Consider the following 27,247-nt stretch of genomic DNA (forward strand, 5'->3'; position numbering starts at 1 on the left):
AAGGCTTTTACTGAGGGGTTTGTTCATATATAATTCATATCATTTTATTCAACATTGTATTACTAAAAACATGGTGTTTATTTTTGTCTGTCTGTTGAGAGTTTTTTTCTGATTTATGCTGTGATAAAAAGAGATCTTCCAAAATCCCCTCTATAAAAACAGTTATCTGTAAAAAAAATCAAACAATAAGTTTTAACCTGTCTTTATCCACTGTTCAGATTTATTTTCTGGAAATGTATGCAAGCTAGTGCATATTTCATTACATATTGCCTCATATGCATATTTATAAATAACATTTCAGAAAATAATTGTATTACAAAAACAATTGCAGTTCTTAATGTAATCAATCAACTATGGTGATAATATCTATTAATTTTTTTAACCCTTTTTACCTATGGTGTCTTGCCTTAATGTGTCGACTCACTTGGCCATGAGCAGTTCATAGATTTTGCTTGTCGTTTGCTGCAAAAAAAACTTTAAAATAAGCTACAGCAGCCTCAAACACTGATCACACTTTGAAATATATGCATATAATTTATATAACATGTATTATATATAAAATATATTACACTTTATGATTAAATATATTACATGCATTAATGCATTCGCTGATAATTGAACCCGTGACATGGCATTGTATAAATTTAAATATATTTGAGGCCACTGTAAATTTAGATTTTTTCAGTGTATCAAATGTGTGTTTTGCCTTATTCTTTTTTGCTAATTTATCCTCTTGCTTAAAGCTCAGTATATAGTATGTATTATTGTATTTCTAATTTTTCTTTTTGCTGTGAACTTGAACCCATGTCTGTGTCAAGGTCTTGTATGGTGAAGGGCTGAAGTTACTAGAGTTAAAGTGTAATTTAAATAATTTGTCATTTTAATTATGTGATAAATACTGTAATATCTTCAGTTTTAATTATTATTTTATTGAAAGGGGGCCAATACACAGAAACAGAAACACTCCATGCAATCTGAGTTTATTTCAGCAGTAGTGTGTATTCTGTAAGTTGTGATGCTTAAAATCTTTCCATGTGATTGAACAACTTTTATAACTTTTTTTTCACTTGGTGTAATGAGACAATCAATGGAAATTGAGATGTTCATCATTGTGCTAAATTATATTTTTTCACATTGAAAAGCAGATCAAGAACATGCTTGTAATTCATAATGATCTAGTATTTATATGCAGTCAAAATGTAAAATTGTCTCAAATTTTCATTATAATATTTTGATCAATGAAATGTAATTTTACAAAGCAAGAACAAATAAACATTTTAAAATATTATATTTCTGTCTTGTTTAAATTGCACAAAACAAAGTTTTATTGCTTCCCTCCACCAGCATAACTGCACTGTATTTCTATTGTATTCTTTCAAGTCGAATCTGTCTGACCTGACATCCTCGAAGATTACACAGCCATATGAACATGATATAAATATACATCCGCAGTAATACAATCAGTGTACAAAAGGATTAAGCAGCTCATTTCAGTTCAACAGGTTTGATTCACAGCAAGTTTAACATCTTCACATGACTGAAACTGACAGCAGCTTCACCTTCAGGAATGATTGTGTTTAATGATGAACTCACATTATTGTTAGTGTTTTACTGGCAGTAGAAGGTCATGACGTTCTCTTGGTTTCCTCGTATGAGCAGGGCGGGACAGTGGATCCCGTAACTCAGCGCTTCCACCCAGGCCATATAGAGAGAACTGGGACAGTTGACATCAGGGACTGGAAGAGAACTGAAACACACACACACACACACACACACACACACACACACATTATTGATGAAGAGACATTAAATATACACATTACCAATCAAACACCTTCTTAGATGCTTCAAAATTAGTTTTAGAGACAAATACAAACTGTGCTCATGAAGAAATAAAAAAATAATAATAATCTAAAATCAAAAGTGTTATGTTAACATTAGTTAATTCACTGAAATAATATGAACCGATAATGAACAATTGTATTTTTTTTCACTAATATTAACAAATGAGAACATTTTTTAAAGTGTTACCAATTTTAGTTAGTTTTAGTGTTTTTGTCATTTTTATTAGTTTTTTTAATTTTATTTTAGTGTTTATTTTATTGTTAATTTTATATCAAATTTATACTCACATTACAACTAAAGCTGCATGTATGGAGTTCTTCTTGATGATCTCGTTTAGTCTCACCGTCCTCTCCAACTGAAAATAAAAAAATAGAGGAACTGATGGATCCAAGCTAATGGGGAACATTCTCATAACTTTCTGGCAAGATATGAACAAAAATATTTCCAGTAACATTAACAGAATGTTCATTCAAAGTAGTGAATAGTTACAGTCTTTAATAATGTTCTCAAAACATTAGCACAAAATAGCACAAAAACCTTATTCGTATATCGTTTATGGAATGTTTTTATCTGAAATTTTCAATTGAACATTCGTCTAGTTTCAGAACATTCAGAAAATATTAAAAAGTAATGTTCCCATAATGTTTTATTCGATTTTGTATTCATTTAACATTTGTACAACCAAGAAAAAAAGAAACACACACACACACATTTTAAATATTTATTTAAGTCCACTTAAAAGAAATGATCTACAGGGACACAAATACTATAGATGCAGTCAAATGCATGTACATAATCATGGACCAGTGGCATACAGCAGATCTTCACAATATTTAACATCACTCAGTTGTTATGGATACAAGTAACACCGTCTCCGCCAGATATGACGGCTGCCTATAATAGCAGACAGGGCACAGTACTTCGCTAGCCGTTTAGCCCTCTTTTTGGGCATCCCTAGTTGTTGAAGCCCTCTTACAACCAGCCTGTGTGTGTGTCCTAAGCTGCCAAATATGAACACAAATAGTCGGCTCTGATAACCTAACTCTGAAATGATGTTTAGAAGTGGTTGATATTTAATAATCTTAGTCATAAATGCTTCTTCCATACTATAGTCAAAGGTACATGCAACCTCCACAATGAACACCTCGCTGATCTCCTCATTAACCACAACCACATCTGGTGTATTAGCAGACACATGAGAAAAAGCTTCAGAGCTATTACAATTCTGAAACATAGATGGTTTTACACAAGAATGTTTGTACATTTTTACTGAAGATGAGAAATTACTTGATATGTCTTTCACTATAAGATCTACTATTCTGTCATGGCGTGCGATGTACATTCCTTTATAGGCATGGCAGCCATTCAAGATATGCGGCAGTGTCTCAGTGATCTGCTCTGTAGTGTGATGCAAACAATGAGGTACCTGAGCTGTTGGAAACCAGATAGAAAGGTTGAGTCTAGTTGGAAGAACTTGTAGTCTGGCTTTTACTGCAAAAATAACAATGTCCTCACTGAGTGCAGTGTTCTTAAGAAATGAGTGAGAAACAGAGTGATCAGCAGAGGAGAGACACGCAAGCTTCCCCTGAAGTTTCAGTCCAGTCCAGTGTTGTTTCTCGTGATACTGGTGTAGGTCCAGGAGAGTTGTCCGGGCACCTGTGGATGTTAACGTGTGACTGTGACCACCGTATGTGGCTGTTGCCCTGACAGAGGTCAGGGGGTCAGTAATGATGTCCTCAGAGACCCTCACAGTCGCAGAGTCAGACCTCACCCACTCCAGTGATACTCCGGTTCGGACACAAAGATCGTTCAGGTCCGGCCAGTCCGACCAGACACCAAAGCCAGCAGAATGGGTGTCAAGTTTCCCGCTGGGTTTTCTTTTAAAGCCGAGGAAGTGTGGCTCCGACTCCTTGGCCAGCGGCACCTTGCGTCTCCGGAGGTCCAGGAACAGGGAGGATCGGGCCAGCTCTCTCACATCTTTGTCATCATTATTCAGCATATTCAGAAGATGGGAAATCCGCACGCTGGTATAAATCCATATCACGTTTGGTACCCCCAACCCTCCTTCCCATCTGGGGTGAAAGATAATATCACGGGTACTGTGCGTGTTCAGTCCAAACCACTTTCGCACTAAGCTCACTGTCGTGTTATTCATTTCACTCAGCACTTTCTGTTGGATATGAACGTTGGAGAATAGATGTTGTACTTTAGACAGCGCCACCTGTCTAATAGCCTCTAACTTCAGAGTCAGTGGCAGTGGGCATCTGTCAATCAGGTCCAGCCTGGATGTAAATTCTGACAAGATGATGTTTACTTGCTCCTTCCATTCTCCTGCAATGTTAATTTTATGTCCAAGATATGTGTATGTCTCATGAAGAGAATATACACGTACAGGTTTTGTTGCTACTGTGAACATTGGGCATTTATCAGTTTTTGAACGGTACCACCTGTTCCCTCCACTTCTCCTCTCGTACAGAACAGCACATTTAGTGTTGTTAATCTCCATGCCGGACCACTTCAGAAAAGAGTCTGTCCTGGCCAGCATGTCTTTAATGACGCTCTCTTCTCTGGAGGCAATCTGGACATCATCTGCATAGCCCTGTACTGGGATAGGAGATATCACGTCAGGGGGGGCACATTGACACATCCACTTTAACCATTGGTTGATGGCAATTATAAAATTAATTGCACTCCAAGGGCAGCCAGTTTTAATGCCTATCTGGAGTGGTGTTGGATGAGTGAGCTGTTCTCCACAGATTACTTCAATAAAGGAGCCACTATATACATCTTTCACTATGTCTATGAACAGTTGAGGTAGCTGTATTTCCTCCAGTGATCTGATCATGACATCGTGAGACAAAGTTCCAAATGCATCTCTAAAGTCTAAGAAGACTGAATACAGTCTACATGACTCATGCTTAAAGTCGTCTATCCCTGTTTTGAGGCAAAATACATGCTCGTTCATACCTTGTCTATTGATGTATGCCTTTTGCTTAGTGGATAAGATGTTAGCTTCCACCAACCAAGGGAGAATTCTGGCCAGTATGCATTTCATGAACACTTTATAGATGGTGGGTAGAAGGGATATATCCCTCCATGTCGATGGATCATCAGGAATGTTGTCCTTTTTTGGAATACGATGGATTAGTGCTCCTTTCCATAAATCTGGTACCCTCTTATTTTCCAAACAGACGTTAAAGATAGTTGTTAAAATCTTACATGACTGTGTGGTTTTAAAATTCTCATATGTCACACCATCCTTACCACTTGTTTTATTGTTAGGGAGGTTTTTTAAGACAGTCTCTACTTCCTTAAATGTGAAGTGCGTGGTTTCAGGGAAAAAAGTTGGTCTCATTGGCGGCACGTTAAAATACCATGGTGGAGGTGGGAGATCATCATTACGCCTCTGATTTAGGCATTTATTGTCATAATAAGTTTGTATAACTGTGATATCACTAGAGCACGATGGACGGACAGGATATTCACTGTTGTTTAAAATGACTTGAATCGCTTTAGATCTTCTGTGCTGCCACAGGTATGCAAGTTTATTCCTGCTCACCTTTCTGTTCCGCTTGGGTTGAGTCGCTCGCGTCCGCAGTGAGGGCAGGACAGTTTCCCGCAGATAGCGCAGCTGTTCACGGATCCAGTCAGCAATCGAGACCGATGTTAAGTCTTCAGGATATGATTGTGTCACCGGGAACTTCTTTAAAACTCGCGCCACATATTTCAGGAGTTGTAATCCGAAAGGCTTACCAATATGGCTTTCAGCTGTAAAAAGTCCGTTCTTAAAGAATACCCCGGTTAACAGTTTAACAAGCATTATCCACTTTCCTGGATCACCGGAGCAACAAAAGCTCGTCTCGCGTTGGCGTTTGGTGTTCAGACTGTCTCTATAGACTTTTTCACAAGACTGGAAAGCCATCCATTGATGCACAGACAGCGGGCATACATACTGCTGGAAGGCCGTAGGCTCTTCTCCCATTAGATGTAACCCACGGGAGGAATCATGGGGTAGCAGCGGCTGTTGGTAAATTCTCCCGGTGAGTAATGCTTGTTTGTATGCTAGCTTGATTGTTGCGATCAAACACATAGTCCACAATAGCTGACAAACACACACACACACACACACACACACACACACACACACACACACACACACACACACACACACCTTGGGTTTTATGGCTTCCAGGTCTTTGTTGGAAACTTTCCATGGACTCAGTCTCTTGAGCTCCTGTACGTCTCCTCCAGCCTGTTCCTCACTCAGCATGAAGGGGGCGATGGATTCCTCGTACCGCTGCAAACTACAGGAACAGGGAGGAAGCAAACCACAACAATTACTACAAACCTGCATGTTTTTGTCTGCATGTTTACTTGTGCACGTTTCTCACTTTTTAGCTAGAGGAGCTTTATCCACGTCTGTTATCACGACAATGTCCTCGATCTCCAGTCGGAATCTCTTCAACAGCATTTTCATGCTGAAATGAGAAACACATTGACTTGTCTGCATATCAAAACTATCTAGTTAAGAAATGATGATCATCGATACTCTTACTCTTTACGGTCTTCCTTCATGGTCTGCTGGTCTCCTAAGATAAACACTCTGATTTTGCTCTTTTTCCAGCGGTTTCTTCTGGTCAACAAATACGGCACTAAAAGAGTCAGACCTGAAAGAGAGCAACAGCCTTCAGAATAATAAAATGGGAACGCAAACTGTAGAAAAGTGGGTTCGACTGCCCACCTTCTGGACGAGGAACTGTCCAAGATGTCATACAAATAAAATGATGGTCCAACTCGCAGCTACTCTACGGTGCAATGGTGGTGTTTATTTACACTGAAGTAGCGTGAAAACTAAAAAGTGCAAAGTATTTACAAGTGCTGAAGGGATAAAATAACAAAGTAACAAAACAAATACTTCCAACACAAAAGAGAACAAACTCCAAAAATATGTCCACGTATCCACTATATACTTAACAGGTGGTGATTCGTTCGTGGCTCACTCACTCACTCACTCACTCACTCACTCATCCAGCCTACCAAGAGAAAAAGTTCAAGCCTTTTGGGTGCCCTTTAGTAGCCTACCAATAACAGGTGTATGGTAAATGTATTCACATATAAATAAACATATACTACACATATATTACCATATGTGACATACAAACATAAAAATCAGAAAGACAATGATATAAAACATCCAATGCATTCACAAGTGATCACCCTCAACATGCACAAACAATAACGGCCTCCCCCTCATGAGGCACAAATAGTTTATTCTGTTTCCAGTGTCGGCGGGAGATATCTATAGCGGCATAAAGGTGATGCGCACTCAGGGCTCGTTTTCGCCGCCGCCTCCTCCGACCCATAATTCAACAACACTCAACATGCAACAGGTCTGACATACAATACAACACAATGTGATGTACTTCAACATTTACAACAAACTTATCAAATGTTTGAATGTCTGAGTATGTATTATGGACAGGAAATACTGCATGAATGAATGTAATCATGTAATTAAAAAGTGTGTGCCAGTGCTATTTCACCGCCAGATCAGGTCCCCTTTTTCACACCACCTTCCTCCTCTCCAGGCAGCGCACTGTTCGGATACCGAGACAGGTAGTCAGCGATAACATTCATCCTGCCAGGTATGTAGCGGACCTTGTAGCGGAAGGGCCAAAGTGCCAAATACCACCGGGTGGTCTGTCTCTAGCTCAAACTCCCTTCCAAGCAAGTAATACAGGAGGCTGTCAAGGGACCACTTGACGGCGAGGCACACTTTCTCGATGGCTGAATATTTTGTTTCTCTAGGCAACATTTTGTGGCTGAGGAACACCAGCTGTTTCTCTGCCCCAGTGGTCCCCTGGGCCAGGACAGCTCCTATGCTGGAACAAGGAACCGCTGGGTGAAATCAGGAATTTGCAGGACCGAACATGAACAGATCTTTTCTTTTAGGGTTCTGAATGCTGTCTCACAGTCTTCTGTCCAAGGTACGGGGTTCCTCACCATTTTAGCTAGTAGGTTGGTCAGTGGAGTGGCGATGGAGGCAAACTCCGGGATGAATCTCCTGTACCATCCCACAAGGCCCACAAAAGGACCTCACTTCTTTCTTTGTCCTTGGGCTTGGGCTGCGGTGAATCACCACCATTAACAGACCTGTGGTGTACCTGTCCCCTGATCTTGAACAGAAGCAAGCACTTAAACTCAAAGACACCAGGTATACCCATCATCCTCCACAGCAGATGAAGAAGAGTGGCTTTGACCAGTCATGCAATTGGATCGGCATGTGTTGGTTCATTGGGGTATGTGTCACTTAAATCAGCAAATGTAGAGGAACCTCCAAACCCAGACAGGTGTTTGAAGGTTCATGCCAGATGGATTCTTGACACTGACACATATAATGAGTGGATGTACGAGGAAGACTATGAGATTGACAAGAATGGGAACAGTATGGGTTTCCGCAGGCGTATCTACCAAAGCACAGAGAAACCTGTGAAGAAGCGGCGGCACTCCCCCACTCCACCATCATCTGAGTCTAAAAAGTAGGTAGGAAAGAAAAGCTTAGGGATGTATAAGAGGCGTGGCCAACCAGAAGAGGCCGGAGCCAGAGGAGGATCTCACAAAAGACATGGAGGATCCCACGCCAGTCCCTAACATGGAGGAAGTCATTCTGCCTAAAAATGTGAACCTGAAAAAAAGACAGTGAAAACACTCCAGTTAAAGGAGGGATCATGGCTGATTTAGATGATCAAGAAGAGGACCTGCTCTCTGGTGTCAGAGATGAGGAAGATCAGAGGGAGTTTAGCCGTGGGATGGAGGGGGATGAGAGTGCCACAGAGCAAACGCATCACATTATTGTGCCCACTTATGCCTCTTGGTTCGACTACAACTGTATTCCTCATATAGAGAGACGAGCTCTGCCCGAGTTCTTCAATGTGAAAAATAAGTCCAAAACACCAGAAATATATCTTGCATACCGCAACTTCATGATTGACACATACCGGCTTAACCCTCATGAGTATTAGACCTCAACCTCCTGCAGACTAAACAAGAGATGTGGGTGCACTTAAAAGGATTAATTCGTTTTTGGATAATTCGTCTTCGAGGATTTATCAGTGGGGGCTGATAAATTATCAGGTAGATGCAGAAAGTCAATCCCTCCCCATGGGCCAACCCCCTACACCACACTTTAACGTTCTTACAGACTCACCATCCGGACTTGTCCCACTACAACACAGACCCAACACAGACTACAACACAAACCTACAACAGGTTTCAGCCTTTAAGAAATTTAGAAAAAATCTGTCTAATCTGCAGAATTGTTGGTCAACGGATTGACATTTATGCTAAGAAACATCCGAAGAGTAAAGGCACAAATGCAGGGAGAGAATGGACAGAACAGGAAACACTCTTGCTTTTGGAGGCTTTGGAGATGTATAAAGATGACTGGAATAAGGTGTCGGAGCACGTTGGCAGCAGCACACAGGATGACTGTATTCTTCACTTCTTGCGGTTTCCCATAGAGGACCTGTAACTAGAGAACTCTGAAGCCTCAGTGGGTCCTCTGGCCTATCAGTCTGTTCCCTTCAGCCAGTCAGGGATCCCTGTAATGAGCACTGTTGCTTTCTTTGCATCTGTGGTCGACCCTCGAGTGGCCTCTGCAGCTGCCAAGACAGCTTTAGAGGAGTTCTCGAGAGCAAGAGGCCACGCTAGAGTTGTTCAGTGCTGAAGGTTTATCAGACCCCCTTGAGCTTTGACCGCCTTTACCAGACCAAAACCATGTTGGTCCAGATGCTAGACCAATACCAACCCAGACTGAACCAGTTTGGAACTTCATGGCGGGGTTTTTTTTTGTTTTTGTTTTTTTTTAACAGTGAGTTTAAGTATCATTCATGCAGTCGCATCTCACCTCCATCATCAGAGATCCAGTAGATGTCAATGGTCTTCCTGCCCTGTTTTGTCTGAAACACTGACCTTACTTGATCATTCGAGCCATCATCAGAAATATCTGGATGGGGAGTCAAAAAAGGGGTCAGATCCCACCAAATAAAGCTTAATTGAAACAACACAGCTTTGTTGATTATAATGGAAGCATTCTGATTGGCTGACTGAGTGATGAGATCAGGTCTTGAAGTGTTGATTATAATGTTCTATTAGATTATAATCAACACTTCAAGACCTGAAGTGTTGATTATAATGTTCTATTAGATTATGATTGTTTAAGGCCCGTTCACACCAAGAACAATAACTGTAAGGATAACTATAACGATAACTATTTTAGCATCCACAACAACGCAAAGTATCATTCTGTTTATTATAAACGCATGCTACATTTTTGTCGTCTGACACTTTTTCTGCTCAAGCTCTTTAAAGTAAAGTTGAATCTGATTGGCTGCCAGTGTTTTTATCATTTATAGGCAGGAAAAAATCATTCTGAAAATGATTCATATGATCAATCATTCCTCTGTGTCGTTATCAGTATAGCTGTGTTGTGTTGTGGACTATTTAGAAATAATTCTAAAATTATTTCACATTTAGAAAGATTTTTAAAAACTAAATATTTATCATTATCATTATAGTTATTGACCTGGGTGTTAAATGTCCTCAGGGTTTGTCAAATTATATTTATGAGAGCAGAAAAAAAGACCGGTTACCTGAATTCCGGTCTGTCTCGTCATTTTCGGATTGCTTGACTTCATCTGCGTCGAATGCCGGATTGTCAATTGCTGATGATCGACCTTCAGCCAAAAAAAAAAAAAAAAAAAAAACACATCATAAGATTTTATCTTATGCCTCAAACTGCAGCATTAATCAATTTTCTAGTTATTATACTGTATAAAACACACAGTACACACCTGAACTCTCCAATGCATCTGTAACATCTAATCCATCCATCATTCTCAGAATCGCGATGCCGTAGCTGGAGTCAAATGCATCGCTGAAAAAAAAAACAAAAAAAACATCAACATCAATATACAAAGAACTGCATGACAATTAAACTGATATTTGTGAACAGAAGCAGCATCTGAACCCACCTGATGGTGTTGACGTAGTCCTGTAAACTCTCAGGTTTACATTCCTTCCAGTTCATCTTGAATCCCATAACGAGGGTGTTCGGCTTCAGTTTACCAAGACCTGAAGCCTAGAAAGATGATTGAGTCTTTGAGAAGGATGTTATGAGGAGAAGAAAAAGGTGTTAGAACAGATTAGAGACGGTCTTACCTGCATGAGATTGCACGCGCCCTCTTTCAGACTGCCGGCATTGAAGGACGTGTAGAAAGAACAAACCTTCCTCTGATTCAGCCAGTCCACCAGCATATCAGTGCTGTGCTGCGGAAAACTGGACTTCTCGTCCTCCTGAAAGCATGAGAGCGCAATAAACCCACGACATCTTCACATCTTGAGTGCACACTGAATAAGCCATTTGATGTTAAAATTCAAGGAGAATCAGCTATACTAAGCAAATGTGTAGCGATCTGATTTCTGTAAATCATGTATGACCTTTCCCCTATTTTCTCAGAATACTGAATCTTTATTGGTTCTTGTCTGAACACTGCTCAGACAAATGGCTTTTCAGCCTGCCTTTTCAGCCCGTTCACGGATCACTTTTTTTAAAGAGAGCGATTCTGGCTTGCACACTCTCCCATTCTCTTCCCCTTTCGAGCCGAGATGGAAGAAACAGCGGAGTCACAGGGAGGAGTAACAGGGCCCAGCACCCGCATGCCTTGCTCTCCCCAGAGCTTGCTGATTCGCCTGCGATGACCATCACCCATCATCTGGAGCGAGCGGCATGGTTTCAGTTGGCGTCTCCAAGGAGGATTTTGGTGACACAATGGGCCTTATTAAACATCTGGTGCAATGAAGCGCCAGGCATGACGCAAGTGTTTTTTGCTAGTTTCAGCCCGACGCAGTTATCATTTTCACGTCCTTCACCACGTTGTTAAAAAAGCAAATGCACTTTATCAACTGGCTTTTAAAGTTAATGGGAAATTACATTCTGATTGTTTTTTTGCACGTTACTCCCAAAACACACCCATTACTCATTAAGAGAATAGGGACAGCCCTTTTAGACCATGCGCCGGGAGAGCCGACCATTTTTCCCGTCATTAAACTAGCAAAAGTGGATTCGGACACCCTAAGTGCACTTGTACCGTGCGCTTAAGACCATGTGCTTAGATCGTTAAAATAGGGCCCAATGTCTCTGGCTGAGAACTGGGTGAACTCCGGTGATGACTCAGAATGAGACTGAGTAGACTCGTTAGGACTCAGAGCTCATCTGTGTCCTTACCAAGGCAGATCATTTTTTGGGTTTGGACTGGTCGGCTCTGGAAGAGCCCGACCGCAGCCGCCCCGAAGAGTGGTTCCTGCAGCCGGGGCACCACCAGCAGGCGACCAACCCCATTCTTCCCAGAGGTCCATGAAGAACTGACAAAGTCATGGTGCACCCCCTATTCAGCGCATGTCCATTACTCCTTTTCAGCTGCCTTCACCACGGTTGACGGCGTGAAGGAAAAGGGATACTAATCTTTCCCCTGTTGAAAGAAGCCGTCGCTGCTTATTTCTGTCGACCCAAGCCTCCCACCCGTCTGAAGTGTGCAGAGCGATGTCGGCCCGCGTTTGCCGCAACCTGTCAGGCTGGTTCCACCCTTCACATAATGGCATTTTATTTTATTTCAGCTCCATTTCAAATGATGGAAATGTTTTTAATAGTTTTTGTTAAGGATATCAACCATGGGCCAGAGTTTTGCACAATATGAAAACATCTTTATATAAGAAATTATAGGAATTTTGTATTTCATTTTGAATTTAACCCATACATTATGTTCATATTGCCAGTTTAACAGTGTGCATCAAAAATGGCCCAGCTGCAGTTCTTACCATGATAATGTTCCCACAGATCATAAGGCTGATGTTTTTGGTGAAAGTGCCCACAAAGTCCACCAGAGCGGGACGGATGTTCGGAGGGCCGGTCAGAACGAGACACTGAGGCCTAAGAGAGAACTTATCATGAACGGCTGGTGTGTTGTGATCAGATCATATTGGTAATATTTACTTGTACAGTCTTACCTGTAGTTTTTGACATGATCACTCACACCAGTCAGAGACATCGAGAAGGACAAAGCCATATTATAGAAACTGGCCTGATAAGATGATCCCCAGTTAATCTCTGGACAGACGATAACACAACAGTCAATGCATTCAAATAACTGAAGATAAATTATGCTTTATTAATCTTAATTGGAAAAAGTCATAATATGCATCATATACACACGAGGCTTGTTATAGGTGACATAGCCTAAGAGGCAGAGGACGATAGCGGACGTGACAAGAGCGGCCCACCATGTGAACAGAAACATGAGGACAAAAGACAAGAAAGCAGCAAACAGAGACGTCCATGGATTGAAGTAACGGAACTGCGGCCGCCAGCCTGCACGAGACAGACAACAAACACGAATATTAGACACAGATTATGGACTAAATCACTGTAAATATATATTTTAACCCCATCTTCAGTCTCTCACAGAGCCATGATAAACTTTATATCTTAATTTCCATTCATTTATCAATAATCATATTACAATTAAAAAAGTTAAAGTGTCTAAACTTAACCGAAGCATAATTCTAAATGACTGTTTTATAAAAAATGTTGCCTTAAAAGGCAACAAAAGATCTAATATATATATATATATATATATATATATATATATATATATATATATATATATATATATATATATACAGGTGCTGGTCATATAATTAGAATATCATCAAAAAGTTGATTTATTTCAGTAATTCCGTTAAAAAAGTGAAACTTGTATATTATATAGACTCATTACATGCAAAGTGAGATATCTCAAGCCTTTATTTGTTATAATTTTGATGATTATGGCTTACAGCTTATGAAACCCACAAAATCAAAATCTCAGAAAATGAGAATATTACATGAAATCACACAGTAATTACACAGTGATACCATGGCCATTGAACCAGGTTTTGGTTCTTTTGGCAGTGTGGGCCGGTGCAAATCCTGCTGGAAAATGAAGTCAGCATCTCCATAAAGCTTGTCTGCTGAAGGAAGCATGAAGTGCTCTGGAAATGTCCTGGTGGACGGCTGTGTTGAGTGGACAGCACAGTGGACCAACACCAGCCGATGACATGGCTCCCCAAACCAACACAGACTGTGGAAACTTCACACTGGACTTCAAGCATCTTGGATTGTGTGCCTCTCCATTCTTCCTCCAGACTCTGGGACCTTGGTTTCCAAATGAGATGCAAAATTTGCTCTCATCAGAAAAGAGGACTTTGGTCCACTGTGCTTTATTAAATCCAGAGTCGACGCAGCCGTCCACCAGGACATTTTCAGAGCATTTCATGCTTCCTTCATTTTCCAGCAGGATTTGCACCGGCCCACACTGCCAAAAGAACCAAAACCTGGTTCAATGACCATGGTATCACTGTGTAATTACTGTGTGATTTCATGTAATATTCTCATTTTCTGAGATTTTGATTTTGTGGTTTTCATAAGCTGTAAGCCATAATCATCAAAATTATAACAAATAAAGGCTTGAGATATCTCACTTTGCATGTAATGAGTCTATATAATATACAAGTTTGACTTTTTTAACGGAATTACTAAAATAAATCAACTTTTTGATGATATTCTAATTTTATGACCAGCACCTGTATATATATATATATATTTTTTTTTATGAATACATTTTAACATTTATTTATTTGGTTATTTACATATAGTTTGTCTGTTAATCCAGTCTGTCATTTATACAGTTCAAAACTGATGATGATGATGATGATGAAGTTCTCACCAGGTGATCTGGTGACCGTCGCATGGAAGCAGCTGAAGTTAATGAGGCCGTAAGAGCAGAGAAAGAAGTTGGAGATCAGAGGAGCGATTGTGTTCAGATCACCTGAAAAGACCAATGACAGCAAATGTTAAAGCGTCTGCAGGGAGAAACACCCCAGTAACTGATCTGGAGGAGATCCAGGACTCACCAATGAGGATGAAAGCCAAAGCAATGGTGAACATAAGCATGTATCCTCGTAAAGGCTCATCGTTTTTCCCATAACCTTTCCCAAAGAAGCCAATGTAGGGGTAGATGTTATCCTTACACAAACACTGTATGAAAACACACACGCAATGTCACAATCAACTGTATTTGAGATAGACAACATTATCATTAAACAGTCACATCATCTACCTGAAATATTTTAGGTGCAGACACTAAGAAACCCAGCGCTGACGACAAGGTGGCGGCAAAGATCCCGATGGTAATCAAATGGCCAGTTCCTGAAACAGTGGTAAGAATCTGGAGGAAAAACAGCCTTAGTTATCCATCCAATCATCCATCTATCCATTAAGGCATGAATCTATCCAACCAGCCATCCATCCATCCAGACAGCCAGCCATACTTTCATTCATCCATAATAATAATCACACACTATTCGCTTGTTGGCCAGAGGAAAACTGACTGAGCGACTGAGAGTGGTTTATCCCAAGGTTGTTTTCTCCATTCTGTCACTGATGGAGTTTTGGTTCCTTGCCACTGTTGCCTTGGCTTTTGGCTTGCTTGGTTGGGGACATTTAAAATTCAACAAAATTATTGATCTGCCTTTTGGACGATGATGCCATTTTCTTCTAGAAATAAACTTTGTTGTATTATTTTCATGTTTTCACTGTGAAGCTGCTTTGATACAATCTGTATTGTAAAAACCGCTATATAAATAAAGGTGACTTTACTTGATAGCAAGCAGAATCCCTGAAGAATAGAGAAACACAAGGACTACAACTGACTTCCAGCCACAGCCTTACATCAAATCAACTGAAGATAAAATATTTCAAGATCTCAGCAGAGGAGGATTGAACAACTCCACAGACAGCATCACCAGCTTCACTTACTTAACAATTACCGTAAAACTTCAAATAATAGCCGAGTCCCAAATAGACGCCTGTCTCTTTTAAACGCCTGGTGTGACGACAGGTTTGGGTAAATAAAGGCCGGTCTCAAATAGAGGCCTGGTCTGTTTTTTAGTATCGGGTTGTATTTGATCTTCTAATACCCGTCAGATCGTCTGGTCTATGTTTTGATTAGATTTCACGTGACAGACGCAACCGTTCATGAACGACTCATCACTATTCGTGTGTGTGTGTGAGGGACTCAGAGGGAGAAAGAGGAGATAACATATTTCATTAACTTCGGGATGTTATCCTTAGGTATGTGGCCTGACAGTAGTAAGCGAGGATCACCTTATCCATTGTTTTAAAGAGGGAGAGCCGTGTGCATCGGGCGGGAGCTGTTAGTGCAAGCAAGGCAGGCAGAGTTAGCGGAGGTTGGCGAGGGAGAAGTGGAGGAGGAATTCGCCAATGAACTTGTAATTGAGGATCGCGGGGATGATGATAGTGATGAATAGAGTAATTTTCTATCACGATTGCAGTTGTTTACAGGGTAGCCTTCATTTTTTCTTGTTGATGTGTTTCGGGCAACAAGTTCATATGCTCGATGTATTTTAGCGGTAACTTGTGTTCTGCCCAGTGCTGTCACATCGTTTCGTTTTTTTTATGTATTTTTTTTATGCTGCCAATAGCCAAAGACATTTCTTACATTAATAATGATTTGTTAAACACATTCGAATTAATTATAAATAAAACATAATATAATGTGGTAACCTCCTACTGTCATGCTTGAACATCTCAACACTAAATTAAAGGCCTGTCTCTTATAGACGCCTGTCTCAAATACAAGCCGGTGCAGTTCGGCGATTTGGGTAAATAGAAGCCCGGGCTATTATTTGAAGTTTTACGGTAAGACTTATTGAGAGATAACAGAGGTTTAGATGTTGACAATAGATAACAATCATCATTATGGTGATCAGTGTTTGCTTTAGTTGGACAGTTTGACTCTTTATTTTAACATTGGTTGTTCTCTGTCTGCTGTAACTGTGTTTGTTATGGCAAGAACAAAATAAGTTTTTAATAGTTTTACTTAACAGTAACAGCATTGTACTGGACACAACAAATATGAGCAACAGCAATGCCAAGGTCATGGGCTTGATTCCCCAAGAATATATGTACTGATAAAACCCCTTTAAAAATGTAGTGTCACTTCTCATTTTGTTAAATGCATTAGTGTGAATGTAAAATCTACTCCACCTTCCAGCAATAAGTTCACCAAACATAAAAAAAACAAAAAAAATTGCTAACAGGGTCGGAAGGCTCACTTGGAAGTTGTTTGCCAGTCCAGAGCTACATGTGTAGTTCTGTTCACACCGGTCAAAGTTCCAGCCAAATTTACAGCCCAGACCGCTGCAGTGGATCGAAGAATTTGGTAGCGCTAAACTATCGTTCAGAATGCCAGAAGCGTCTCTTACAACAGTTGAAGCTGAGGAGGAAGAGAGGAAGTGATTCAGTGAGGTGAACGGATCAACAATAAGATGCACATCTCACTAATTGCATGAGTTTAAGATACAAAACAGAGCAGAAAAATGTCTAATCTCACCACATGTGATTGCGATAAATAAATAGCTCACGGTGGTCCAGAATATGGCCAGCAGTGTCCCTTTAGGAATCCCACCTGTTGGATCCTGGAAAAACAAGGACAAACATGCCTCATTTCTTTAGCGTTTTAAAGGCACACCGACTTTCCTTTTATACACGCTCTACTCCTGAAAAATAATAAGATTACCTTGAGATCTCCACAGATATTGACACCAGACAGAATTCCAGTGGCGGAGGGGAAGAAGATGGAAAACATCCTGAAGAAAGATCCATCTTTACCCCGGAAGGAAGGCAGTAGGTTGGACATGAAAATATCAGCTGGAAGAACAAAAACTGTGGTTAGGTTTAGCAGTACCTTCGTCAAACGCTCTGGGGTTTCCCGAAACTGTATTGTTGTAAATTGGTCGTTCAACCACGTTGGTTAATGACGTCACCACGCACGTGGTGGAGTAATAACTTCTTTTAATGAATCTGTTTGAGATCGAATTAACGCAAGATATTTTGCTATAAATTACAGACATGACATCTGAGACTATTTCTCATTTTTTTCAGTTATTTTGCTTTATTTCCAGATTCAATCATAGGCTCATTCTTACACACTAGATCACGTTCACACACGCGCACTCTTCAAAAACGGTGCTTTAAATCTCTTGACAAACTAAAAGACGTAAATTACATTTGTATGTATTCTAAATAAAACACACAGATTGTGCTGAATGTCAGATTGCTTATTTTGCTCAAGATAAGGATTTATTAATTCCACATGTCATACAAAATAGAAACTATGCTTCTAACCACATCAGGTCGAGAGCTGATGTTCCAACTACACAACTTTGCGATGCTGTTTGCGAATGTTCGTTAGAACGATGGTTTCGGGAAACACTGACTCATTGAACTATGCTGATAACGACGGAACTTGCGAACATAGTTGGCTAACGATGCTTTTGGGAAACGCACCCCTGGCTGTGATATTAACAACTTTTACAGATCTGCTTCTGTGTCTTGTGCTCCATGGGACTTTTATGTTGTAGTTTGTCCGTGTTTTCTGTGGCCAGGTTGAAGGTTTTGTAGTCTTTTCCACTTTCATTAGTCTGTTCCAGGTGTATCAGTTTACCTTGTTAAGCTCCTTTACCCCTCTGTTTAAATAGCCCTTTTATTCTCTGGTTCTCTGTCGGTCGTTGTTTGATGTCATGCTGGTGTCTCCAGTTCCCAGTGTTTTCTTTGTTTTTTTCAGCGTTATATTGTTCCTGACTTTTGTTATGATTGTTTATTTTCATTAAAATCTCCCTGTATTTGGATCCCTCATCTCTGTCTGCCGTCTTTAGCCCTATTCGCACTGGATTAGTATTATCTGGGGACCTTGTGTGATTTAGAAATTACCCACCCACATCTGAATTTCGTGTGGCGCATTCGCACGGGATAAACGAAGCCTGTGATTTTACTTGAAATTACTGACTTATCTCCCGGGTATGATGTCAATAGGCTTGGAAATGCTTGGAAATGTCTTGTTATTATAGGTCTAGCTGTATGATCATAAACAGAAGAATGTTCCTTACCGCATGCTGTTATATGTCATCTCCATCTAATCATTATTTTTGTTTTGCTCTTCTGATGGTTTTCAGCTTTCTCTTTCTGCAAATTGTATAGTTATATCGTATCATGGTGTAGCTGCTATAGCGATATGACCCAGCACCCAAAATACTATCAAAATACTCCAACGCAGCCTCCATTCTTCGCGAAAGATGGATAAAAAAGCGCACAGGAAACAAAAACCTTGAAAAAATTATAAACGACCCCGCCAAATCACAGAGATGCCGATTCGCACGGGACTAATATTATCACAGGACCTCGGTGTTCGACAAAATATGGTAGGTCATTTGCGGTGGAATTTTTACTTTACAAATTACAGACATGACCGATTCGCACGGGATTAAGATCACAGACAGCCTCCGCAATTATTACAAATTACTAGAGGTCACCATATAATACTTATCCTGTGCGAATAGGGCTTTTGATTCCCCGTCCCGTGACAACGTTCAGGATACAAGGATGAGTCTCTAATTTCTGGATAATCAGTGCCATAACTGCTTTAACCCTCTGGGGACCAAGCTGTTTTTGGGGTCCTTGAGATGTTCTGACATGCCTTGATATTTGTGCTTTTTTCAGTTATTTATAAACATGTTAATGGCTAAGGTGTAAATTCACTCTATATAGCACAAACAGGGCTACCATAATATGCGAGCAACGTGCATGTAGATGTTTGTATTTTTAAGAGAATAATGTTTATGCGTGGTTATTGGAAAAAAATAAAATGAAAGTTGCTGATTTAAGAACACAAAACACATATTAAATATGTGTCCACAAGACTTTTGAGTAATTGATGTTGTTCCTTTGAGTTCTAGCTTCAAAATTATGTGAAAATAGTCTTGCTTTATCGTTCACAAAAAAAAAATACATTGATTTAAATGGTGTAAAACAGATTTTGCTTGGAAAGCCAATATGCGAGGGGGAGGAGTAGTTTACACCAGATTACAGTGTCCCACACCCACTCTGCATAATTAGCCATTCACTCAGGTGTGAAACTGACTGAGCCACAATGCAGAGACAAAAGATGTATTTAGAAGACTTATATTGACCATTTAAGATTTCGCTTACATCTCTCTTGTAAATATGTTTTGCTATTTTATTAAAAATGTTACAATTACAACAATAATTACAATTTCAACAATATTTCAAGTGTACTCTTTCTTTAAAAAAAAATAAAAAAAAATAAAAAAGATTATAGGCCTACATTTTATCATATGTATTCATTAGTTTGAATATAGCCAACATTGGAACATCTAACATCTTAGTCTATGAATTTATTTTTGACAAAAATAGTATTTTTTTGCAGGTTAATATGTTGCTTATACAAATACATTTTATTTCAACATATTCCAGTCGATTTTTACTCATCTCAGTAGGCTATAGCAAAGCAGTTTATTCTTTCACAAACAGACGCGCGATTCATATTTAGACTAAACAGTCTTTACAAATATGTCCCCTTCATTCATCTCACAGAAAGGCGAGTCATATTATAGAAATGCGATTCATCTTTTTGCGGTTTGCATAGGCCTACACTAACGTTATTCCACACGTGAGAAAAGAAAACAGCCTACCTCACTCCTCAGCGGGATCTGCTCCTCATATCAGGATATATTGCTCCTCATATCAGCACTGTTCTGAGGAAACTTTTTTCCATAAGGTAGGCTATAATGTCTCACTCACGAGGAGTCGCGACGCGCTTTGTTTACAGCTGATGTGGGCGTTTCACAGCTCTGAAATAGTTCTCAGAATTTGCGTTTGAATAGCACGCGCTCTCGGGGGAGTGGTCACATTAGTGTGAATCATCTCGTAATGAGGTCGACTGGAGTCGCTCTCTTTTTATACAGATTACAGAAGCTGATAATATTTGTTTTTTATATAAGTGACTTCATTTAACAGCTGCGATCTCAAGCTTTATGCCCGTGGGTCTGTTTGCCTGTTTGACTGAATTTTCGCGGAGTTATAGATCATTTTCGAACGCGTTTCAAATGGGAGTTTACTGATAGAGGGAAGGCAGAAATCGCATCATATTAAAGTTTCTTTATTTGTCAAAAAGCAAAACACTTTATTTTTATTGTGAGTATACAGAAAAAAAATTGAAACTGAACAGGATCGATTGATGTATAACACGAAAATTAAAGATCAAAATTAACAGAGCATTTTGTGTTTATTTTTCATTGCTAAAAAAAAAAACGAGCAAAACGCGCCGGCGCGTTTTTGGTCCCCAGAGGGTTAAAGAGGTCATATTATGACCTTTTACAAAGACTTGATTTCGTTTTTGGTCTCTACTGGAATAGGTTTTTATGCTTGAATGTTCAAAAACATTATTTTTCCCAAATTTGACAAACATCTATTTAAAAAACAAAACAAAAAACATAATAGGTCCTCTTTGAAAACCAGAGCAGACAAGCATGATGTCTCACGCTGATTTTTTACATATGGTGGAAATGGCCTTCCATTTCTTTATTTGTTTTGTTGTCTCAGGACACAATATGGACTCCCCAAATAATAAACCAAAGTTTACTGGATGCACTAATGCCTGCATTAGATCTGGATCTTGTTTACTCACCCTGGTAGCCGAAAAATCCCACAGCCTGCTTCTCTGTGCTGGGGGGAAGGATCGTCCCAGTAATTGGCCAAGGAGAGCAAGAGTGCAATGAAGAACAGGATCTGAGCCTGTGGTAGAGCGAAAACCAATAAGAACAAATGGCAGTCATGCCATCAAGTATTGGGAAACGAGCAAAGACAGGAGCAGGGGACCATACCTTTGCCTCCCAACTCATGCCAGCAAATGTGATGCAGAGCAGGATGACGACAGTAATTGTCCCAATGATTCTCACATCATTGACATCATCCACCATCTGAGCTTTATTGTCCTGAGAAGAGAGAAAATGATTGTGAGGGAGATAAAAACAGCGGTTCTGAGAATTCGATTTTTTTTTTTATGTCAAAATGACTTACTTTTCTTCATGCGAAATATAATTTCTTGCATTTATTTATGCGAAATGTTATTTTCTCACATTAAAAATATTACATTTTCTTCATAGAAAATATGGACAGTGTTTGGTAAAATATTGAACTTTTTACTGCTTTTTCTTTCAAGCAGCTCTCTGAATTTCCTGAAACCCAACAATAAATACATTCATTTGAAAGTGTGTCTCACTTTCATAACATCTCTGACGGTCTCTGCAAACCCCACTGTGTTGAGCGAACAGGCGAGAGCGTTGGCGAAGGCGAAGAGCAATCCGATGGGCGCTCCGAGCTCCGGACCCAGACTCCGAGAGATCATGAAGTACGTGCCACCTGGAGAAAAGATCATGGTTTGCTTAAAATAAAATAAAAAATATCCCTACATTTGTTTAAAAAAAAAAAAAAAAAAAATGATGCAGTTCTTCCACATTTTTATTCTCGGGTGAAATAAAAAAAAAATCTCTTGACAATTCGTAACTATTTTATGTTTTGATTAGGGCTGTCAAAAGATTGATCGCCATTAATCGCATCCAAAATAAAAGTTTGTGTTTACATAATATATGTGTGTGTACTGTGTATAATTATTTTGTATATATAAATACACACACATGCATGTATATATTTAAGAAATATTTGCATACATATACTGTATATATTTATATATAATTTATATTATATATAAATATATTTTTTTTATATATAAATTACACATTTTTCTTGAATATATACAAGCATGTGTGTGTATTTAGATATACAAAATAATTATACACAGTACACACACATATATTATGTAAACACAAACTTTTATTTTGGATGCGATTAATCGCGATTAATCTTTTGACATCCCTAGTTTTGATGAATTGGAGGCTTATTCGTATGAATTCATTCGTTCTCATTAAAACATGTTGCTTTTTCATGGTAAACAATTCATTTGACTCACCAGAGTAGATCTTCCCATTGGTGGAGATTGCAGACACTGACGTCGCCGTGATCGTTGTGATGGTGACAGACATGAGGATAATGACGTAGGTCAGAACTACAAGCAAAAAGGCTACATTTAAGGCATTTCCTGGGGCACATATGTAAAATGTCTGTAAAACTGGTCTATAGATCCCTGAGAGAGGAAACATTTTACTGTTTAAATGGCATTGAAGAAAAAAAGGTGACTTTGACTGAAGTTAAATAAAATAAATCAGATGAATTGACTCACTGATTCCGGCTTGAGACGTGATCCACGGCAGCCGGAGGAACATAATGACTCCCCAGATGTTTAACATACAGCGAATCTGAAATGAATAGCAAAAAATTACAAACAAAAAAAAACTCAAAACCATTCATATGCATTATGACCATTTGGGAGAAATGTACTTTATTTTTTCGTTTGACAATGGGGTGAAAAGTGACCTGAAATTCATCCATATCTAGTCAGTTTAGAGGTATAAAATGGACTATGGACAAATATGAACAGTTTAAGACATTTTTGGGCTTGTTGCCTTTTTTATTTGATAGGACAGTGTGAGAGGAGACATTGGGAGAGTTTTGAATGACCCTAAGCACAAGGTTACAGCTCTAACATTGAGATGTCTTGAAACTTACTTCAGAGAAGTGGGAGACCTAAACATTAGCTCGCTATTTAACTTCTAGGAGAAACTTCTTGCGATGTTAAAGAGATCAAATATATGATTCATGTTTTCTCACCATGACTCCCAGAACCCATCCAAAGCGAACAAGTTTTACTTTGGGCCGTCCATCATCCTCTGGTGGTGGAGGAAGATCATCAGGATCCGGCTGTTGACAGAAACATACAGAAAATCAACACCAAATGTCAAAGTGTTGCCATCCAAACAATATTATGTACAATATTAATTTAGATTCAATTAGATATTTTTTTCATTCAAATAACCACTTACTGGTTTGCGCAGAACATCCAGTGATGGTCTGGTGCTTTTTATACGTCCCGTCCACGTGTCTTTAGCGTAATATTCATATTTTGGCACAGGGTCAAGCGGATTGTAGAATGACATTTTTCTCTTGTCCTGCTCCTTCCCATAATCAAACTCTCCCATATCCACGGTAACACCTTGAGACGGGATATTGTTGTCCGGGCGGCGCAGACCCGGGATTAAGTTTCTGATGCGATCAATATTTTTGACCATCGTGGATTCTGTGGTACTTTTGCCTGTGATTTTCCTGCCCCCTTCTGCCTAAATCCTTGTGAAGATCATAAAATGATCCTTCAGATCCACAGAAATCACACCAGACGATCACAGTGCCGAGTCATTCCACGCATCCAGCGAGCCGAGTGACCTTCAACTGCTGTCAGAAAAAGTAGTTGCGTTTTCTTTTATACCTTAATTCAGCCAACTTGCATACACCCACACAAACATACATCATGCATACACAAACATTGTTGCAGAACCATGATTGGTGGTAATATTGTTTTCTCTAGCAATCTTTGAAATAGATCTTTCAAATAGAGACTGCCAAAAGCTAAACTCTTACTCAGTCATGTAGAAAAAAAGTTGATTAATATAAAACTAGCCAACATTACAAGCAAGAAGCAAAACAAACACTGAAGTTTGGACATATGAAGATCAGATCTCCTTCAGCCAAAGTCACCATCATAAATGAAATGATTATAGATCATGTTGATGTGCAGATAGACACTTGATTGAGTTTACTGGTCTGAATGACTTGCGTGTAGGCCTGGAAACATGTCATTAACCTGGGATTTACCATGCTTTCAAGCAAGTTTAAAGTTTATCCATCTGTTATCAGAGCAGCGTGCAACACCTCAAACCTGCTCACACACCTCAAAGGAAATAAAAAAGACATAGATTATATTTTTAAAGGGGTCATATAATGCCATTTTTGTAAAAGCTAATATGATTCTTTAGGGTCTAAATTAAAAGTTTGTAATATACTTTAATTAAAAATTCTCATTAGTATTGTAAGAAAACACTCATTTTACCTGGTCAAAAACAGCTCTGTTTTCAGCACGCCGTTTCAGTGCATGTGTCTTTAAATGATAATGAGCTTTGCTCACCCCGCCCCTCTGTTCTGTGTACACCGTTTCTAACACAATAACCACGCATTGTTCATTATAAACGAGGGACTAAGAATTATATTGAGAACGTCGTACATAGAAAACATGCCGTAATGTACCCTGAGTGTAAACCTTAGATGCATTCATCATGAAGCCTGCAGCAAGGTTTGCAAATTTCGCAAAGATTAATTTAAATATTAATATAAAGGTTAATAAAACATTACACTCACATCTTCTGGAGGTTCAGCAGGAACACGTTGGTACCGATCCGTTTTTTCTCGTTTGTAAAGCTGTCTGGTGTGAAATGATTCGCGCAAACAGGAAAGCACAGACGATCGTGGGGAATCCCCGTGAGGGAATCCCCGCGTCAATCCTTTGGGCATATCGCTTCAAAAACAAAACTCAGCCACTGCATCTTCAACCGCTCGGATTTAGGAACATCCAAATGACTGCTGTGTTCCTTATTACATCTAAGAACAGAACACCACAATCACTTAGACCGACGCCATTCTGCTCCAGCATATCAACAATGGCGGACTACTATGACGACGGCTGTCAGAGCTCGCTCAAGGCGGGTCTTGTGTTGAAACACGGCTGTCAATCACAATCGCGGGAGGGGCGTTGGATATTATGACGTCACAATATCGAACGGCTTGATTTCAGAGAGGGTCAAACATATAAAGAGATTAAAACAAAACCACTGGATGGATTTTTATTCTGATAGGATGGTTGTGTACAGGCACTGCCAACACACATTTCAGTGCAATCAACTTATATGACCCCTTTAATACATCAGTTGACAATGATTAAATGGAAATGAATGGGTATGGGACTCTTGCTCAGACATTGCTAATTCATTGCTCATCTACTTTGTCTCAAATGTAGAAAAAACAAACCTAAATGAGTCAATAGTTGTCCAACAGTAAGTGTCTAGTGCTATCAAATGAATGATTATATGGGAAATGTTTGAGTTCATATTCATATTGAGATCTCTGACCTTTGATGGCAGACTTTGGGAGATCTGAACACAATCTGAGAATTTGTTGAGATCACTTTCGAAATGCTTGAGACATGTAAGATTAATGTGAATAAAGATTACTAACTCAAAACAATAAATGATGTATTGTGATTTTTTTTTTTTTTGTAAATGAAGACTAAAATTTCATCTTTTAATGTAATTTCATCATTTAATATTATGTATATATATTGATTTATTTTTATTTTTATTCATAATCAGTTTTATTATCTTATGAAGTTAAAAATGCATGAGCTATAGATTGCATGAATCCATGTGTGTAAGGATCATATGTCAGACACAGGGATGGGAGCTGGGAGGGAGATGAACATAGGTGTATGTGTGCAATGTAACAATGATAATGTACAGTTGGCAAATTCTTTACAAGGAAAGGAATGTTTTCCACTGATGCAAATGTACCACAAATGTATACACTGAAGGAGAATTTAATTAATGTGGAAAGTGGATTGTACCATGTGTAAGCATGAGGTATACGTTACATTTTAAACATAAGCAACATGTTCTCTTTCATCATCTCATTTCGAGATCCACCTATGGGAAGGGCATCCGTACCTGACCTCTGCAGAAGCATCCAGTTGCACCAAGTCTGGCTAGACAGACAGAAGCGCGCAGCCAATGCCAGGTAAGGCCACACCCCTTACCTAGGCATATAACTTCTCCGCGCGCTGCTATTCCTCAGATGACATTCGCTTCTCGCGATCTCTGCACTGACACAGTTCGGTTGGATTAACGTTACGCTGCTCACTTTCGAGTCTTCAGGAGGACATATCGCCAGATCAGCCTCCGCCAGACGTGAGTGAGTGACAGTCGTTTCTTCAGCCTATCCGCTGTGTTTTTTACATCCGGAGCCGCCCGCGCTCTCGCTGTCCTTCACCTGCTCCTCCTTACATGGCTGCCCGCCACGGATTTTTCCGAGTTCTTCACCGCTGGCCCACCCATGGCTATGTGACTGTCTAAACCGCCGCTTCTTCAGGGAACAGCCTATCACAACGAGCCAGCCCCGCCGCGTGTGGTGCTCTCATCGCCGCTAAGGACCCTCTCGTTCTGCGCGGTCTGCTTGGGCTTTACACGCCTAAGAAGCTTAGGAGAACCCGGAGAATTGCGGTCATTGTAATTGCTGTAACGTTAGCATTAACTAAGCCGGCTTTTAGTTGCACAATCCCGTGCTCGGCCTTTCTGACTCGGATGGAGGACACGGTGACGATGACGCGCTACCGGGGGACTCCCGGAGCGCCACCTCTCTAATATTTGAGCTGAC

The 27,247-nt window shown here is 39.7% G+C and overlaps 1 protein-coding gene and 1 pseudogene across 2 annotated transcripts; one reads left to right on the top strand and one right to left on the bottom strand.

The window, feature by feature from the left end:
- Positions 1-1,608: 1,608 nt before the first annotated feature.
- On the bottom strand, positions 1,609-24,063 carry slc12a10.3 (solute carrier family 12 member 10, tandem duplicate 3; the record flags this gene model as incomplete). Its single annotated transcript, XM_081349280.1, is given in 27 exon segments — positions 1,609-1,747; positions 2,133-2,200; positions 6,017-6,149; positions 6,237-6,323; positions 6,401-6,512; positions 9,752-9,850; positions 10,497-10,580; positions 10,698-10,780; positions 10,878-10,984; positions 11,065-11,199; positions 12,721-12,832; positions 12,910-13,009; positions 13,115-13,270; positions 14,667-14,768; positions 14,854-14,977; positions 15,060-15,167; positions 17,077-17,237; positions 17,355-17,439; positions 17,541-17,671; positions 21,507-21,565; positions 21,567-21,613; positions 21,703-21,813; positions 22,101-22,240; positions 22,848-22,943; positions 23,118-23,193; positions 23,606-23,695; positions 23,818-24,063. Coding segments are annotated over 27 exon segments (2,991 nt in total).
- LOC308685828 (SWI/SNF complex subunit SMARCC1-like) lies at positions 6,630-9,571 on the top strand (annotated as a pseudogene). The gene is made up of 4 exons: positions 6,630-6,655; positions 7,434-7,490; positions 7,654-7,832; positions 8,165-9,571. The product of its transcript is annotated as an SWI/SNF complex subunit SMARCC1-like (transcript).
- Positions 24,064-27,247: the final 3,184 nt, after the last annotated feature.

This window comes from Scardinius erythrophthalmus, assembly GCF_964197995.2.
Source record: "Scardinius erythrophthalmus genome assembly, chromosome: 2".
Lineage (NCBI taxonomy): Eukaryota > Metazoa > Chordata > Actinopteri > Cypriniformes > Leuciscidae > Scardinius > Scardinius erythrophthalmus.